We start from the raw sequence: 17,973 nt of genomic DNA, 5'->3' as shown, positions 1-17,973 counted from the left end.
ACTGTGGGCGTATCCCTGTGGGGTGGCCAATACCCAGACTGTGGGCGTATCCCTGTGGGGGGCCAATACCCAGACTGTGGGGTATCCCTGTGGGACGGCCAATACCCAGACTGTGGGCGTATCCCTGTGGGGTGGCCCATACCCAGACTGTGGGCGTATCCCTGTGGGGTGGCCAATACCCAGACTGTGGGCGTATCCCTGTGGGGGGCCAATACCCAGACTGTGGGCGTATCCCTGTGGGGTGGCAAATACCCAGACTGTGGGCGTATCCCTGTGGGGGGAGCAATACCAAGACTGTGGGCGTATCCCTGTGGGGCGGCCAATACCCAGACTGTGGGCGTATCCCTGTGGGGCGGCCAAAACCCAGACTGTGGGCGTATCCCTGTCGGGGGGCCAATACCCAGACTGTGGGCATATCCCTGTGGGGCGGCCAATACCCAGACTGTGGGCGTATCCCTGTGGGGCGGCCAATACCCAGACTGTGGGCGTATCCCTGCGGGGTGGCCAATACCCAGACTGTGGGCGTATCCCTGTGGTCCGGCCAATACCCAGACTGTGGGCGTATCCCTTAGCAGCCAATACCCAGACTGTGGGCGTATCCCTTAGCAGCCAATACCAAGACTTTGGGCGTATCCCTTAGCAGCCAATACCCAGACTGTGGGCGTATCCCTTAGCAGCCAATACCCAGACTGTGGGCGTATCCCTTAGCAGCCAATACCCATGCAGAGTGAGAGAAACAGCATCTCGTGACTCACCAGTACAGGGGGATTGTGGGTTCTCCTCGGGGGTGCGGTAATACCCCTTGTCGCACACACAGCCCAGGGCCCCTGAGGTAATTGTGTTGCTGTTACTGGGGCAGGGAAGGCAGCGGCTGATTGGTGAGTCCGGGGGCCTGTACGTGCCCGGGGGGCAGGCTGTAGGGGGCAAATGGAAAGGGTTAAACACAGAGCAAAAAGCAGCACCGATACACAGACATTTCTATACATGAACTTTCCAGCAGGGGAGCGGCTCCTACATGAACTTTCCAGCAGGGGAATGACTGGTTATTATAGAGTCACATCGGCTGTTTGTATTGGGATCTATTTACTGACTGATATGAGCGGCTCCTACATGAACTTTCCAGCAGGGGAATGACTGGTTATTATAGAGTCACATCGGCTGTTTGTATTGGGATCTATTTACTGAATGATATGAGCGGCTCCTACATGAACTTTCCAGCAGGGGAATGACCGGTTATTATAGAGTCACATCAGCTGTTTGTATTGGGATCTATTTACTGAATGATATGAGCGGCTCCTACATGAACTTTCCAGCAGGGGAATGACTGGTTATTATAGAGTCACATCAGCTGTTTGTATTGGGATCTATTTACTGAATGATATGAGCGGCTCCTACATGAACTTTCCAGCAGGGGAATGACTGGTTATTATAGAGTCACATCAGCTGTTTGTATTGGGATCTATTTACTGACTGATATGAGCGGCTCCTACATGAACTTTCCAGCAGGGGAATGACTGGTTATTATAGAGTCACATCGGCTGTTTGTATTGGGATCTATTTACTGAATGATATGAGCGGCTCCTACATGAACTTTCCAGCAGGGGAATGACTGGTTATTATAGAGTCACATCAGCTGTTTGTATTGGGATCTATTTACTGACTGATATGAGCGGCTCCTACATGAACTTTCCAGCAGGGGAATGACTGGTTATTATAGAGTCACATCAGCTGTTTGTATTGGGATCTATTTACTGACTGATATGAGCGGGCTCCTACATGAACTTTCCAGCAGGGGAATGACTGGTTATTATAGAGTCACATCAGCTGTTTGTATTGGGATCTATTTACTGAATGATATGAGCGGCTCCTACATGAACTTTCCAGCAGGGGAATGACTGGTTATTATAGAGTCACATCAGCTGTTTGTATTGGGATCTATTTACTGACTGATATGAGTGGCTCCTACATGAACTTTCTAGCAGGGGAATGACTGGTTATTATGTATTGGGTTTGGGATATATTAATTGTACCATGTGCCCAGCTGGGTGACACTGGGTGATTTTCCTGCTGTGAGTAACGAGTATCTCAGACTCCCTGAGCCTCTGCCCCCGCCTGCCCCCACCTGCCCCACGTGCCCCCCCCCACACACACATATACACAACCCTCTTCTATTATTCAGAAGCCTCAGATTTCTCTCTCAGAATCAAGTTGAGTGGAAAATCTATAAAGTGTGTGTCCTGCCGCCCAGCGCCAGTATAATGGGACCACTGGGCCCTTAACCCTTTCCCTCCCTGCGGCAGCTCCACTTGTTACACCTACTGAGACTGAGACCCCACGGCTCATTTTCCCCTCATTTGTGGGGGGATTGAGCCACAATAGAACTTATAGGCTTCAATGAGGAATGTTCCATTAGGAGAGAGACAAACCCACCATCCAACATAAGGACCTTCTCCCTGTATCTGTGGGACCCGGGGCTGGGGGGGTTCTGTTTGGGCCGGTTTGGCTGTATCTGGGCCGGGCTCAGCATAAGGACCTTCACCCTGTATCTGTGGGACCCGGGGCTGGGGGGGTTCTGTTTGGGCCGGTTTGGCTGTATCTGGGCCGGGCTCAGCATAAGGACCTTCTCCCTGTATCTGTGGGACCCGGGGCTGGGGGGGTTCTGTTTGGGCCGGTTTGGCTGTATCTGGGCCGGGCTCAGCATAAGACCTTCTCCCTGTATCTGTGGGACCCGGGGCTGGGGGGGTTCTGTTTGGGCCGGTTTGGCTGTATCTGGGCCGGGCTCAGCATAAGGACCTTCTCCCTGTATCTGTGGGACCTGGGGCTGGGGGGGTTCTGTTTGGGCCGGTTTTGGCTGTATCTGGGCCGGGCTCAGCATAAGGACCTTCTCCCTGTATCTGTGGGACCCGGGGCTGGGGGGTTCTGTTTGGGCCGGTTTGGCTGTATCTGGGCCGGGCTCAGCATAAGGACCTTCTCCCTGTATCTGTGGGACCCGGGGCTGGGGGGGTTCTGTTTGGGCCGGTTTGGCTGTATCTGGGCCGGGCTCAGCATACGGACCTTCTCCCTGTATCTGTGGGACCCGGGGCTGGGGGGGTTCTGTTTGGGCCGGTTTGGCTGTATCTGGGCCGGGCTCAGCATACGGACCTTCTCCCTGTATCTGTGGGACCCGGGGCTGGGGGGGTTCTGTTTGGGCCGGTTTGGCTGTATCTGGGCCGGGCTCAGCATAAGGACCTTCTCCCTGTATCTGTGGGACCCGGGGCTGGGGGGGTTCTGTTTGGGCCGGTTTGGCTGTATCTGGGCCGGGCTCAGCATACGGACCTTCTCCCTGTATCTGTGGGACCCGGGGCTGGGGGGGTTCTGTTTGGGCCGGTTTGGCTGTATCTGGGCCGGGCTCAGCATAAGGACCTTCTCCCTGTATCTGTGGGACCCGGGGCTGGGGGGGTTCTGTTTGGGCCGGTTTGGCTGTATCTGGGCCGGGCTCAGCATACGGACCTTCTCCCTGTATCTGTGGGACCCGGGGCTGGGGGGGTTCTGTTTGGGCCGGTTTGGCTGTATCTGGGCCGGCTCAGCATACGGACCTTCTCCCTGTATCTGTGGGACCCGGGCTGGGGGGGTTCTGTTTGGGCCGGTTTGGCTGTATCTGGGCCGGGCTCAGCATAAGGACCTTCTCCCTGTATCTGTGGGACCCGGGGCTGGGGGGGTTCTGTTTGGGCCGGTTTGGCTGTATTTGGGCCGGGCTCAGCATAAGGACCTTCTCCCTGTATCTGTGGGACCCGGGGCTGGGGGGGTTCTGTTTGGGCCAGTTTGGCTGTATCTGGGCCGGTTTGGCTTGTTATCATTGGTGGGGCAAAAACATCAGAACCAGAACCAGTGATTAGAGGGGGGGGGGGGGGTGCAGGGATTAAAGCCGTATATACAAACATGGAAATATCCATTGGGATTTAGAGCAAAAGTCTTATTGGCACAAAGCGGAATTAGATGGATTCAGGGCAGTTCTAATCCCCAGCTTTCCGGCCATTGCACAACTGCAGCTCTCAGCCTCCCCTGGCAGAATCCTAGGGGCTACAGCCCACGGGATGTTGTACCCCCCCATAGGGCAGAAACGTCAGCAGATAAAGGGCCACAATCTCCTTATTTTCTTTTTCCTTGTAATAATAAAACAGTACCTGTACTTGATCCCAACTAAGATATAATTACCCCTTATTGGGGGCAGAACAGCCCTATTGGGTTTATTTAATGGTTAAATGATTCCCTTTTCTCTGTAATAATAAAACAGTACCTGTACTTGATCCCAACTAAGATATAATTACCCCTTATTGGGGCAGAACAGCCCTATTGGGTTTATTTAATGGTTAAATGATTCCCTTTTCTCTGTAATAATAAAACAGTACCTGTACTTGATCCCAACTAAGATATAATTACCCCTTATTGGGGCAGAACAGCCCTATTGGGTTTATTTAATGGTTAAATGATTCCCTTTTCTCTGTAATAATAAAACAGTACCTGTACTTGATCCCAACTAAGATATAATTACCCCTTATTGGGGCAGAACAGCCCTATTGGGTTTATTTAATGGTTAAATGAGTTATTGGTAGACTTCCTAATTACAGAAATACCCCTTATCTGGAAAACTCGGGGTCCCTAGCATTCTGGATAATAGATCCTATACCTGTAAGTGTATATGATGTGGTTACTGTATGTAATGAGTGTATAGGGGACCTGTACTGTAAATAATCAATATGGAGGCACCCATTGGACTGGGATTCAGCAGATTGATTGGTGGGTGTTTGGCCAGTTAGAATAAGAGCATAAGGCCCCTTCCCATTGCATTGTGGGTCACGGTGCCGTGCAATGACTTCCCAGTGTCCCAGTGTTGGGTTAATAACAGATAATAATGGGCCAATGGAGGGGACAATGGGGCCCTTTCCCACCGTAGGGATGGGGCATGGGCAATGGATTCTCCCAGATTCTAGGTCAGTTGGAAATGAAAGAATCCCCGGAGAGAGGGAGGGAGTTCAGGCCACAAGAGAACAAAGGGAGTAGAATTCCTGCGCTGACGTCCATGGCGGGGCCTGTTGGCTCGGGGCGAGATGGAGGAGATGGAGGAGATGGAGAGGAGCCTAATTGGACATGAAGGAGATGCACAAACACCATGTTGGGAAACACTTAGAGGAAGGAGCCCGCGGCTACGGGGGAATCAGAGAGACTTTCTGCCCCCGGCACCTGGTTCTGCTCTCACAAACCCACCAGAGACCCAGGAACCTTCACACAAACCCATCAGGAACCTTTCATGTTCAATTACGGGAGACGCCACTTATGGGAGGGAAAGGGTGGGGGTCTCGGCGGTGGGACAGTTCTGGGTGACTGCACCCTAACCTTGCGATGAGCCGTGATTTCCCTGAATAAATCAGAGATGGAACCCAGGGAGGGGCATTTGGGGCATCTGGTACTGCCCCACCGTTACAGGGGCCCTTCCCATTGGTTGTATGGTATTCGGCAAACACCATTCAATGGGGGCTCTGTTTCCTGCATTTTAATTAATATTAACCATCATGTTGTTTATATGGAGTTCTGTTGCCATGGAGACCGGGTAATTCTAACGACACGTTATTTGCAACAAACAGGTGGTGCCATTAAATCCATTTCTGCTTTCAATCTCCCACCCAAGGAAAAGGGATTATGGATAAATGGATTGAGGGGATTAGATTGAAACAATCTCATTGGTCGGGGGGAAAAGCAGGATGGGAAGGGGAGCGGTGGGGGGGTAACAAACCTGGGCTGAAGGGGGGCCGTAGGGGCATGTAGGGAAGGTGGGGTAGAGACCCCAATATACAGGCATTCCCAGTACCCACAGAACCAGTCCGGCCCATATTCACTGCCCATTGGGCCCATATTCACATAATGTGTGTTCATTCCCATCTGCTTAACTGGGTATTGCATTATGGGTACATTATGGGTACATTATGGGTACATTATGGGTGCATTATGGGTACATTATGGGTGCATTATGGGTACATTATGGGTATGTTATGGGTGCATTATGGGTACATTATGGGTACATTATGGGTACATTATGGGTGCATTATGGGTACATTATGGGTATGTTATGGGTGCATTATGGGTACATTATGGGTACATTATGGGTGCATTATGGGTGCATTATGGGTATGTTATGGGTGCATTATGGGTACATTATGGGTACATTATGGGTACATTATGGGTGCATTATGGGTGCATTATGGGTACGTTATGGGTATGTTATGGGTGAATTATGGGTACATTATGGGTGCATTATGGGTACGTTATGGGTATGTTATGGGTGCATTATGGGTACATTATGGGTACGTTATGGGTACATTATGGGTGCATTATGGGTACATTATGGGTGCATTATGGGTACATTATGGGTGCATTATGGGTGCATTATGGGTACATTATGGGTATATCAGTAGTTTGGTTAGATACAGGAGTTATTGTGGTTGACTGCAGAGGTTACTGTGGGTTTAGTTTGGAACACAACTTATAGCTGTTAGGGTTACAATTGTTGTTGGGGGTTAGTGGGTGCAGATGGAACGGGTGTGCTGGATGGGTACATAGGGTATTGGGGGTTAGTGGGTGCAGATGGAACGGGTGTGCTGGATGGGTACATAGGGTATTGGGGGTTTGGTTACAAAGGTTGTTGTGGGGATCACTGGATACACATGTTGGTGGTGGTGAGTGTTGAATGGGTATAATATTATTGGCTTTGTTTGGGTGCAGGATTAGTTGGGTGCAGAGTTAGTTGGGTGCAAGGTTAGTTGGGTGCAGGGTTAGTTGGGTGTAGGGTTAGTTGGGTGCAAGGTTTGTTGGGTGTAGGGTTAGTTGGGTGTACGGTTAGTTAGGTGCAGGATTAGTTGGGTGCAGGGTTAGTTGGGTGCAGGATTAGTTGGGTGCAAGGTTAGTTGGGTGCAGGATTAGTTGGGTGTAGGGTTAGTTGGGTGCAAGGTTAGTTGGGTGTAGGGTTAGTTGGGTGCAGGGTTAGTTGGGTGTAGGGTTAGTTGGGTGCAAGGTTAGTTGGGTGCAGGGTTAGTTGGGTGTAGGGTTAGTTGGGTGCAGGATTAGTTGGGTGCAGGGTTAGTTGGGTGTAAGGTTAGTTGGGTGCAAGGTTAGTTGGGTGCAAGGTTAGTTGGGTGTAGGGTTAGTTGGGTGTAGGGTTAGTTGGGTGTAGGGTTAGTTGGGTGCAAGGTTAGTTGGGTGTAGGGTTAGTTGGGTGCAAGGTTTAGTTGGGTGTAGGGTTAGTTGGGTGCAAGGTTAGTTGGGTGTAGGGTTAGTTGGGTGTAGGGTTAGTTGGGTGCAAGGTTAGTTGGGTGTAGGGTTAGTTGGGTGTAGGGTTAGTTGGGTGTAGGGTTAGTTGGGTGCAAGGTTAGTTGGGTGTAGGGTTAGTTGGGTGTAGGGTTAGTTGGGTGTAGGGTTAGTTGGGTGTAGGGTTAGTTGGGTGTAGGGTTAGTTGGGTGCAAGGTTAGTTGGGTGGAGGGTTATTTGGGTGCAAGGTTAGTTGGGTGTAGGGTTAGTTGGGTGTAGGGTTAGTTGGGTGTAGGGTTAGTTGGGTGTAGGGTTAGTTGGGTGCAAGGTTAGTTGGGTGGAGGGTTATTTGGGTGCAAGGTTAGTTGGGTGTAGGGTTAGTTGGGTGCAGGGTTAGTTGGGTGTAGGGTTAGTTGGGTGTAGGGTTATTTGGGTGCAAGGTTAGTTGGGTGTAGGGTTAGTTGGGTGCAGGGTTAGTTGGGTGTAGGGTTATTTGGGTGCAAGGTTAGTTGGGTGTAGGGTTAGTTGGGTGCAAGGTTAGTTGGGTGTAGGGTTAGTTGGGTGCAAGGTTAGTTGGGTGCAGGGTTAGTTGGGTGCAGGGTTAGTTGGGTGCAGGGTTAGTTGGGTGCAGGGTTAGTTGGGTGCAAGGTTAGTTGGGTGGAGGGTTATTTGGGTGCAAGGTTAGTTGGGTGCAGGGTTAGTTGGGTGCAGGGTTAGTTGGGTGTAGGGTTAGTTGGGTGCAAGGTTAGTTGGGTGGAGGGTTATTTGGGTGCAAGGTTAGTTGGGTGTAGGGTTAGTTGGGTGCAGGGTTAGTTGGGTGTAGGGTTAGTTGGGTGTAGGGTTATTTGGGTGCAAGGTTAGTTGGGTGTAGGGTTAGTTGGGTGCAGGGTTAGTTGGGTGTAGGGTTATTTGGGTGCAAGGTTAGTTGGGTGTAGGGTTAGTTGGGTGCAAGGTTAGTTGGGTGTAGGGTTAGTTGGGTGCAAGGTTAGTTGGGTGCAGGGTTAGTTGGGTGCAGGGTTAGTTGGGTGCAGGGTTAGTTGGGTGCAGGGTTAGTTGGGTGTAGGGTTAGGGTTAAGGAGAATATGGGCCAGTAGTTAGGATCACTATGTGCGGCTTGGGAATTTATGATCATAACCTTGTAACTAACCCCCCAGTTAATGGAAGGGTGTGCATTTGCACAGATACTAATTTACTAATAAAGAGGGAACCAGGGAATATACATTGATAACTCCCTATTGTTGGTCAGGGATTATGTTGGGCACTTACCTGGGCATTTGGTGCCATCCTCGCTCTCGGCTCTCCCGGGGTCACACACGCAGCTCCCACTGGAGACCATCCACTCTCCCTCCCCCCCACAGTGCAGACTGAGTCGAGCTGTTCCAATTGGTTGGGCCCCACTCACACAGGTCCCTATGGCTTCCGATAGTGATGCTCCGCCTTCCCCACTAGAGGGGGTCTCGAGGAAAGATGCCAGCCCCTTGACTGTAAAAGGGCACTTATAGAAATAGACTTTCACCCCAGCCAATGAAAGGCAGGCCCCAGAGTCCACAAAGGCCAAGTAAAACCCTTTCCTGTTGATTGGCCCAAAGTCTAGGATTCGTTCATCCATGTGGGGTCCCTGCACCCCCTTCCCCAGGTCCCTTGTGAAGCTCTTGCCTGGCCCTATGGTGTCCACCTTCACCCACTTTTCTTCTGCCCATTCCCACTTGTCGGCTTCTGTAGGGCCCCCGGCCTGTCGGTAGTAAAAGGTGAATGTTTCCCGACAAACCAGGTGGTTTCTTTTTGGGGGAGGCTTTAACGTGGCGCAATCCCGCACAGAGAACCGCAGCTTGACGTATACCCGCCGGGCACCTCGGCTTTCTATGTACCCAGTGCGCAGCCAGTTGCTCTGATTGGGCTGCTGGGCGTAGGGGTTACAGACCTCATAGGTGCGCAGGAGGCGGCGCTGCCCGTCCAGAACACTCACTTCATCCCACTGCGGCAACCGAACAAGAAATGATTTACTAAACCAACATAATAACAAGGAATCATAATGCAGAAACCATTGGGGTGGGGAGGAAAGGAGATCTCACCATCAGCATAGGAAGGGGTTCCTTACTGTAAGGGCAGTCAGGTTATGGGATTCCCTACCCAGAGAGGGGGAATGAGTGATTCATTGGGGGTGGGGGGGAAAGGGGATCTCACCATCAGCATAGGAAGGGGTTCCTTACTGTAAGGGCAGTCAGGTTATGGGATTCCCTACCCAGAGAGGGGGAATGAGTGATTCATTGGGGGGGGGAGGAAAGGGGATCTCACCATCAGCATAGGAAGGGGTTCCTTACTGTAAGGGCAGTCAGGTTATGGGGTTCCCTACCAAGAGAGGGGGAATGAGTGATACATTGGGGGTGGGGAGGAAAGGGGATCTAACCATCAGCATAGGCAGGGTCTCCTTACTGTAAGGGCAGTCAGGTTATGGGGTTCCCTACCAAGAGAGGGGGCATGAGTGATACATTGGGGGTGGGGAGGAAAGGAGATCTCACCATCAGCATAGGAAGGGGTTCCTTACTGTAAGGGCAGTCAGGTTATGGGGTTCCCTACCAAGAGAGGGGGAATGAGTGATACATTGGGGGTGGGGAGGAAAGGGGATCTCACCATCAGCATAGGAAGGGGTTCCTTACTGTAAGGGCAGTCAGGTTATGGGGTTCCCTACCAAGAGAGGGGGAATGAGTGATACATTGGGGGTGGGGAGGAAAGGGGATCTCACCATCAGCATAGGAAGGGGCTCCTTACTGTAAGGGCAGTCAGGTTATGGGGTTCCCTACCCAGAGAGGGGGAATGAGTGACACATTGGGGGGGGGGGGGGGGAGACCAGACTGAAGGGGTTCTGGATGGACAGATATAGTACAGACTGTTGTGCTAATGTTTCTCCTTAGTGTATGTCAGTGCTGCATTAGGTACTGAGACACCTCAGTAGTGGGTGTGGCCTTCTTGGTCCTGCATTAACCCATTAGGGTATAACTCACCCCGCCCTGTGGGTAAGATGTCCAGCCAATCTCTGAAGTCTCCTGAGTGGTATCAAGCAGATCCTCTGCGGCAGAAGGAAGGGAGGGAGGAGGGGATTATTCACAATAAAGGCAAATACATATTTACAGACAGAATATTTCTGCAAACAAGTAGTTAATAACATTTCATGCCTAAAGGGGAAAGGGGAGGAGTCAGGCTGTGATATAGTAAAGAGTTAATGCTTGAAGGGCCACATAATATTCCTGTCTGTGATCATTAACCCTCTGTGAGTTCCAAGTAGATCCCATCCACTGCCATCCCAGAGCCAAGGTTTCTGCTCACCTCCTCATAAAGGGCAAGTAAATGAGTCTGGCAGGATCTGTTACCCATAAACCCATTCACACAACTCAATGTATGTTCCTCCCTCCGGAAACCTTGTGTCCCAGGCCAAGATACAAGTATTCCATAGATATATAGATATTCCTAGAAATGTATTTGGGGGGGGTTCCCATTGAGGAGCTCTCAGTATATCCGAGTGCTGAATAACCTTGGAAGGTCACTGTCCCTTTAAGAGCAGAGGAATGAATGGAGAGCGGAGCTGACAATCGGTGTGGGTGGGAATGTGGGAAATGTTGAATGAATGGGGGCAGAGGGGTGAGATGCGCGGAAGTGTCAGGGGCGCCACATGCGGTTGGTCTCTGGGCTTCTTACCCCGTCACTATTGGTTAAGTCACAGACTGTGAAACAGTCACGTTGGTTCTGCTTGTGTTGCCTTTACCCCCCCGGCTCCTCACACCCCTATTCCCCCCCAACTGGGCCCCAGGGTGGCACGAGACCCTCACAAGTCAGTCACATTATTTCTTTCTCACTGTGTTTGTCCCGAGGGGGGCGCCACAGTCCCCTGCCCTAACACCAAGAGGTCAAATAAAATCCCAGCCCAAAGTGTCCCTCAATTACTTCCCCTTGATTTGCCTCTACCTCTAAAGCCAACTGCCCCCAATCTAATATTCTCTGTGCCCATTATTCCTCTGCCCCCCCAGTAATATGGACTCTTCCTCCTCTTCCTCCTGGAATCGGGGATTTGGTGTTGGCAGAAGGAAAAGTAGGTCAGTGCGAAAATTCATCAGCTGAGACCGGAGACCGGCACTGCCCAATCGCCTGCTGTGTGGCCCCCGTCTGGCACCTGTATCTGCCATCTGCTGGGGCACAAACTGGGGTTCCAGGGTTAGGAGTCCCAGTATGGGAAAGAAGAACAAACAGGAGTCACAGTATGGGAAAAAGTAAAACTGGGGTTACGTGGGAGAGCGCCCAAATCTGAGGGACGAGATGGGTGAGAGAAAGAGCAAACAGGGAGTTATGGGGCGAGGGGCTGAGATCTGGGGGAGTAGATGGGTGAGAGAAAGAGCAGATCTGGGGGAGATGGTAGGAGATAAGAAGAACCAACAGGAGGTTATGGGGGACAGAGCTCAGATCTGGGGGAGATGGTAGGAGATAAGAAGAACCAACAGGAGGTTATGGGGGACAGAGCCCAGATCTGGGGGAGTGGGTAGGAGATAAGAAGAACCAACAGGAGGTTATGGGGGACAGAGCTCAGATCTGGGGGAGTTGGTAGGAGAGAAGAAGAACCAACAGGAGGTTATGGGGGACAGAGCTCAGATCTGGGGGAGTGGGTAGGAGATAAGAAGAACCAACAGGAGGTTATGGGGGACAGAGCTCAGATCTGGGGGAGTTGGTAGGAGAGAAGAAGAACCAACAGGAGGTTATGGGGGACAGAGCTCAGATCTGGGGGAGTTGGTAGGAGAGAAGAGCAACCAACAGGGGGTTATGGGGGACAGAGCTCAGATCTGGGGGAGTTGGTAGGAGAGAAGAAGAACCAACAGGAGGTTATGGGGGACAGAGCTCAGATCTGGGGGAGTTGGTAGGAGAGAAGAACAACCAACAGGGGGTTATGGGGGACAGAGCTCAGATCTGGGGGAGTTGGTAGGAGAGAAGAGCAACCAACAGGAGGTTATGGGGGACAGAGCTCAGATCTGGGGGAGTTGGTAGGAGAGAAGAAAGAACCAACAGGAGGTTATGGGGGACAGAGCTCAGATCTGGGGGAGTTGGTAGGAGAGAAGAAGAACCAACAGGGGGTTATGAGGGACAGAGCTCAGATCTGGGGGAGTAGGTAGGAGAGAAGAAGAACCAACAGGGGTTATGGGGGACAGAGCCCAGATCTGGGGGAGTTGGTAGGAGAGAAGAAGAACCAACAAGGAGGTTATGGGGGACAGAGCCCAGATCTGGGGGAGTTGGTAGGAGAGAAGAAGAACCAACAGGAGGTTATGGGGGACAGAGCTCAGATCTGGGGGAGTTGGTAGGAGAGAAGAAGAACCAACAGGAGGTTATGGGGGACAGAGCCCAGATCTGGGGGAGTTGGTAGGAGAGAAGAAGAACCAACAGGGGTTATGAGGGACGGAGCTCAGATCTGGGGGAGTTGGTAGGAGAGAAGAATCAACAGGGGTTATGAGGGACAGAGCTCAGATCTGGGGGAGTTGGTAGGAGAGAAGAAGAACCAACAGGGGTTATGGGGGGCAGAGCCCAGATCTGGGGGAGTTGGTAGGAGAGAAGAAGAACCAACAGGGGTTATGGGGGACAGAGCCCAGATCTGGGGGTGTTGGTAGGAGAGAAGAAGAACCAACAGGAGGTTATGGGGGACAGAGCCCAGATCTGGGGGAGTTGGTAGGAGAGAAGAAGAACCAACAGGAGGTTATGGGGGACAGAGCCCAGATCTGGGGGAGTTGGTAGGAGAGAAGAAGAACCAACAGGAGGTTATGGGGGACAGAGCCCAGATCTGGGGGAGTTGGTAGGAGAGAAGAAGAACCAACAGGAGGTTATGGGGGACAGAGCCCAGATCTGGGGGAGTTGGTAGGAGAGAAGAAGAACCAATAGGGGGTTATGGGGGACAGAGCTCAGATCTGGGGGAGTTGGTAGGAGAGAAGAAGAACCAACAGGGGTTATGGGGGACAGAGCTCAGATCTGGGGGAGTTGGTAGGAGAGAAGAAGAACCAACAGGAGGTTATGGGGGACAGAGCTCAGATCTGGGGGAGTGGGTAGGAGAGAAGAAGAACCAACAGGAGGTTATGGGGGACAGAGCCCAGATCTGGGGGAGTTGGTAGGAGAGAAGAAGAACCAACAGGGGTTATGAGGGACGGAGCTCAGATCTGGGGGAGTTGGTAGGAGAGAAGAATCAACAGGGGTTATGAGGGACAGAGCTCAGATCTGGGGGAGTTGGTAGGAGAGAAGAAGAACCAACAGGGGTTATGGGGGGCAGAGCCCAGATCTGGGGGAGTTGGTAGGAGAGAAGAAGAACCAACAGGGGTTATGGGGGCAGAGCCCAGATCTGGGGGAGTTGGTAGGAGAGAAGAAGAACCAACAGGGGTTATGGGGGACAGAGCCCAGATCTGGGGGTGTTGGTAGGAGAGAAGAAGAACCAACAGGAGGTTATGGGGGACAGAGCCCAGATCTGGGGGAGTTGGTAGGAGAGAAGAAGAACCAACAGGAGGTTATGGGGGACAGAGCCCAGATCTGGGGGAGTTGGTAGGAGAGAAGAAGAACCAACAGGAGGTTATGGGGGACAGAGCCCAGATCTGGGGGAGTTGGTAGGAGAGAAGAAGAACCAACAGGAGGTTATGGGGGACAGAGCCCAGATCTGGGGGAGTTGGTAGGAGAGAAGAAGAACCAACAGGAGGTTATGGGGGACAGAGCCCAGATCTGGGGGAGTTGGTAGGAGAGAAGAAGAACCAACAGGAGGTTAGGGACAGAGCCCAGATTGGGGGAGTTGGTAGGAGAGAAGAAGAACCAACAGGAGGTTATGGGGGACAGAGCCCAGATCTGGGGGAGTTGGTAGGAGAGAAGAAGAACCAACAGGGGTTATGGGGAACAAAATGCCTGGGCATCAGTGTGGGTATCAATGTGGGCATCAGTGTTGGTATCAATGTGGGCATCAGTGTTGGTATCAGTGTGGGCATCAGTGTGGGTATCAGTGTGGGTATCAGTGTGGGCATCAGTGTTGGTATCAGTGTGGGCATCAGTGTGGGCATCCGTGTGGGTATCAGTGTGGGCATCCGTGTGGGTATCAGTGTGGGTATCAGTGTGGGTATCAGTGTAGGTATCAGTGTGGGTATCAGTGTGGGTATCAGTGTTGGTATCAGTGTGGGCATCAGTGTGGGCATCCATGTGGGTATCAGTGTGGGTATCAGTGTAGGTATCAGTGTGGGCATCAATGTGGGTATCAGTGTGGGCATAAATGTGGGTATCAGTGTGGGCATAAATGTGGGTATCAGTGTGGGCATAAATGTGGGTATCAGTGTGGGTATTTGGAAAGTGTTTGCTGATGCCTATTTGTGCTCACAATTCTGTAGGTAGTGATGATGGTGCCCTTACTGATGCCCTACGTTGGGTATGAAATAAGATGGTATCTTTTAGAATTAGACTTTCCCAAATCCTAAACCCCATTGGCACAATCTGCCAGCTGGGCATGATACTGTAGGGCACAAAATGGCACATCCTGATTCACATATACAAGTACCTACTTGGGCCTAGACCAACTGGCACAGACTCGCATATAAAGACTGGCACACACTGATATTGACAGACATTCAAACTGGCACACACTGACTGGCACTGAGTTGTACATGACTGGCATTTGGTGACCTGACTGGCACTGGGTGGCCTGACTGGCATTGGGTGACCTGCCTGGCACTGAGTTACACATACTGACTGGTACTGGGTGACCTGACTGGCACTGGGTGGCCTGACTGGCATTGGGTGACCTGACTGGCATTGAGTTACACATACTGACTGGCACTGAGTTACACATACTGACTGGCACTGGGTGGCCTTACTGGCACTGAGTTACACATACTGACTGGCACTGAGTTACACATACTGACTGGTACTGGGTGACCTGACTGGCACTGGGTGGCCTGACTGGCATTGGGTGACCTGACTGGCATTGAGTTACACATACTTACTGGCACTGAGTTACACATACTGACTGGCACTGGGTGGCCTTACTGGCACTGAGTTACACATACTGACTGGCACTGAGTTGCACATACTGACTGGCACTGGGTGGCCTAACTGGCATTGAGTTGCACATACTGACACCCACTGACTGGCACTGAGTTGCACATACTGACTGGCACTGGGTGACCTGACTGGCACTGAGTTGCACATACTGACTGGCACTGGGTGGCCTGACTGGCACTGGGTGACCTGACTGGCACTGGGTGACCTGACTGGCACTGAGTTACACATACTGACTGGCACTGGGTGACCTGACTGGCACTGGGTGACCTGACTGGCACTGAGTTACACATACTGACTGGCACTGAGTTACACATACTGACTGGCACTGGGTGGCCTAACTGGCATTGAGTTACACATACTGACTGGCACTGGGTGACCTGACTGGCATTGAGTTACACATACTGACTGGCACTGGTGGCCTAACTGGCACTGAGTTACACATACTGACTGGCACTGGGTGGCCTAACTGGCACTGAGTTACACATACTGACTGGCACTGGGTGGCCTAACTGGCATTGAGTTACACATACTGACTGGCACTGGGTGACCTGACTGGCACTGAGTTACACATACTGACTGGCACTGAGTTACACATACTGACTGGCACTGGGTGACCTGACTGGCACTGGGTGACCTGACTGGCACTGAGTTACACATACTGACTGGCACTGAGTTACACATACTGACTGGCACTGGGTGGCCTAACTGGCATTGAGTTACACATACTGACTGGCACTGGGTGACCTGACTGGCATTGAGTTACACATACTGACTGGCACTGGGTGGCCTAACTGGCACTGAGTTACACATACTGACTGGCACTGGGTGGCCTAACTGGCACTGAGTTACACATACTGACTGGCACTGGGTGGCCTAACTGGCATTGAGTTACACATACTGACTGGCACTGGGTGGCCTAACTGGCACTGAGTTACACATACTGACTGGCACTGGGTGACCTGACTGGCACTGGGTGACCTGACTGGCACTGAGTTACACATACTGACTGGCACTGAGTTACACATACTGACTGGCACTGAGTTACACATACTGACTGGTACTGGGTGGCCTGACTGGCATTGAGTTACACATACTGACTGGCACTGAGTTACACATACTGACTGGCACTGAGTTACACATACTGACTGGCACTGGGTGACCTGACTGGCACTGAGTTACACATACTGACTGGCACTGAGTTACACATACTGACTGGCACTGGGTGGCCTAACTGGCATTGAGTTACACATACTGACTGGCACTGAGTTACACATACTGACTGGCACTGGGTGGCCTAACTGGCATTGAGTTACACATACTGACTGGCACTGAGTTACACATACTGACTGGCACTGGGTGGCCTAACTGGCATTGAGTTACACATACTGACTGGCACTGAGTTACACATACTGACTGGCACTGAGTTACACATACTGACTGGCATTGAGTTACACATACTGACTGGCACTGAGTTACACATACTGACTGGCACTGAGTTACACATACTGACTGGCACTGGGTGGCCTAACTGGCATTGAGTTACACATACTGACTGGCACTGAGTTACACATACTGACTGGTACTGGGTGGCCTAACTGGCATTGAGTTACACATACTGACTGGCACTGAGTTACACATACTGACTGGCACTGGGTGGCCTGACTGGCACTGAGTTACACATACTGACTGGCACTGGGTGGCCTGACTGGCACTGAGTTACACATACTGACTGGCACTGAGTTACACATACTGACTGGCACTGAGTTACACATACTGACTGGCACTGAGTTACACATACTGACTGGCACTGGGTGGCCTGACTGGCACTGAGTTACACATACTGACTGGCACTGGGTGGCCTAAATGGCATTGAGTTACACATACTGACTGGAACTGGGTGGCCTAACTGGCATTGAGTTACACATACTGACTGGCATTGAGTTACACATACTGACTGGCACTGGGTGGCCTGACTGGCATTGGGTTGCACATACTGACTGGCACTGACTGGCACTGAGTTGCATATACAGCCACTGGGTGGCCTGACTACAGACACTAACTAGAACTGGCCAGGTGGTACCGCTGGTTAATGCCTGGCACACACCGACAAACACTGGCTGGCACATCCCAATGGGCCCACAGAATGCGGATATCCCAGGGGTATAAAGAAGACACTTACCCTGCAGTGGGCACACAAGGGGCACCAATATGTAGAAGCACAGCGCCGCCTTCACCAGCATTGTGGCATGACTTTGCCAGTCTCTGGGCTCATTCCTGCTCCCTAGGAGATGCCCATAGTTGGCACAATGTTTGGCCCCTTATGGCCTGAGATGATGCCCCATGCCCCCCATAGGGTGCCCGCTCCCTGGCACAATGTCAGAGCTGCAGCTGGTTCCCCGGCTTTAGTGAGACTGAGATTCCTGCACTCGCTGCCTCCCCTCCCAGATGTCCCACTAATCCCCCCCCCCCGTCTCTGTATCTCGGCTTCTCCTTCCAGCCCCCCCCGGGCATTAGCATCCCTTCTGCCTGCGTGACCAGAGCATACAATGGGCCCCCCCTCCCCCAGCCTGGCACCCCCAGCAGCCCCCGATTGCCCCCAAGAACTGCCCTCCCCCAGCCTGGCACCCCCCAGCAGCCCCCGAT

General features: G+C 52.0%; 1 protein-coding gene across 2 annotated transcripts in view; it reads right to left on the bottom strand.

Moving 5' to 3' along the window:
- The window catches only part of LOC100488704 (ephrin type-B receptor 5-like), a 47,692-nt gene extending 29,969 nt beyond the window's left edge, over positions 1 to 17,723 (bottom strand). For both annotated transcript variants that reach the window (XM_031906332.1, XM_031906333.1), the window contains exons 1-4: positions 17,510 to 17,723; positions 10,281 to 10,345; positions 8,545 to 9,253; positions 756 to 914 (exon numbers count right to left, since the gene is read on the bottom strand). In XM_031906332.1, coding sequence (XP_031762192.1) covers positions 756 to 914; positions 8,545 to 9,253; positions 10,281 to 10,345; positions 17,510 to 17,570 — 994 coding nt within the window. In that variant the 5' untranslated portion in view covers positions 17,571 to 17,723. The remainder of the gene's footprint in view (positions 1 to 755; positions 915 to 8,544; positions 9,254 to 10,280; positions 10,346 to 17,509) is intronic.
- Between the last annotated feature and the right edge of the window lie 250 nt (positions 17,724 to 17,973).

The sequence above is a fragment of the Xenopus tropicalis genome, chromosome 7 (assembly GCF_000004195.4).
Source record: "Xenopus tropicalis strain Nigerian chromosome 7, UCB_Xtro_10.0, whole genome shotgun sequence".
NCBI lineage: Eukaryota > Metazoa > Chordata > Amphibia > Anura > Pipidae > Xenopus > Xenopus tropicalis.
Note: the sequence above shows the minus strand (reverse complement) of the source record. Positions and strands in the feature narration are given on the sequence as shown.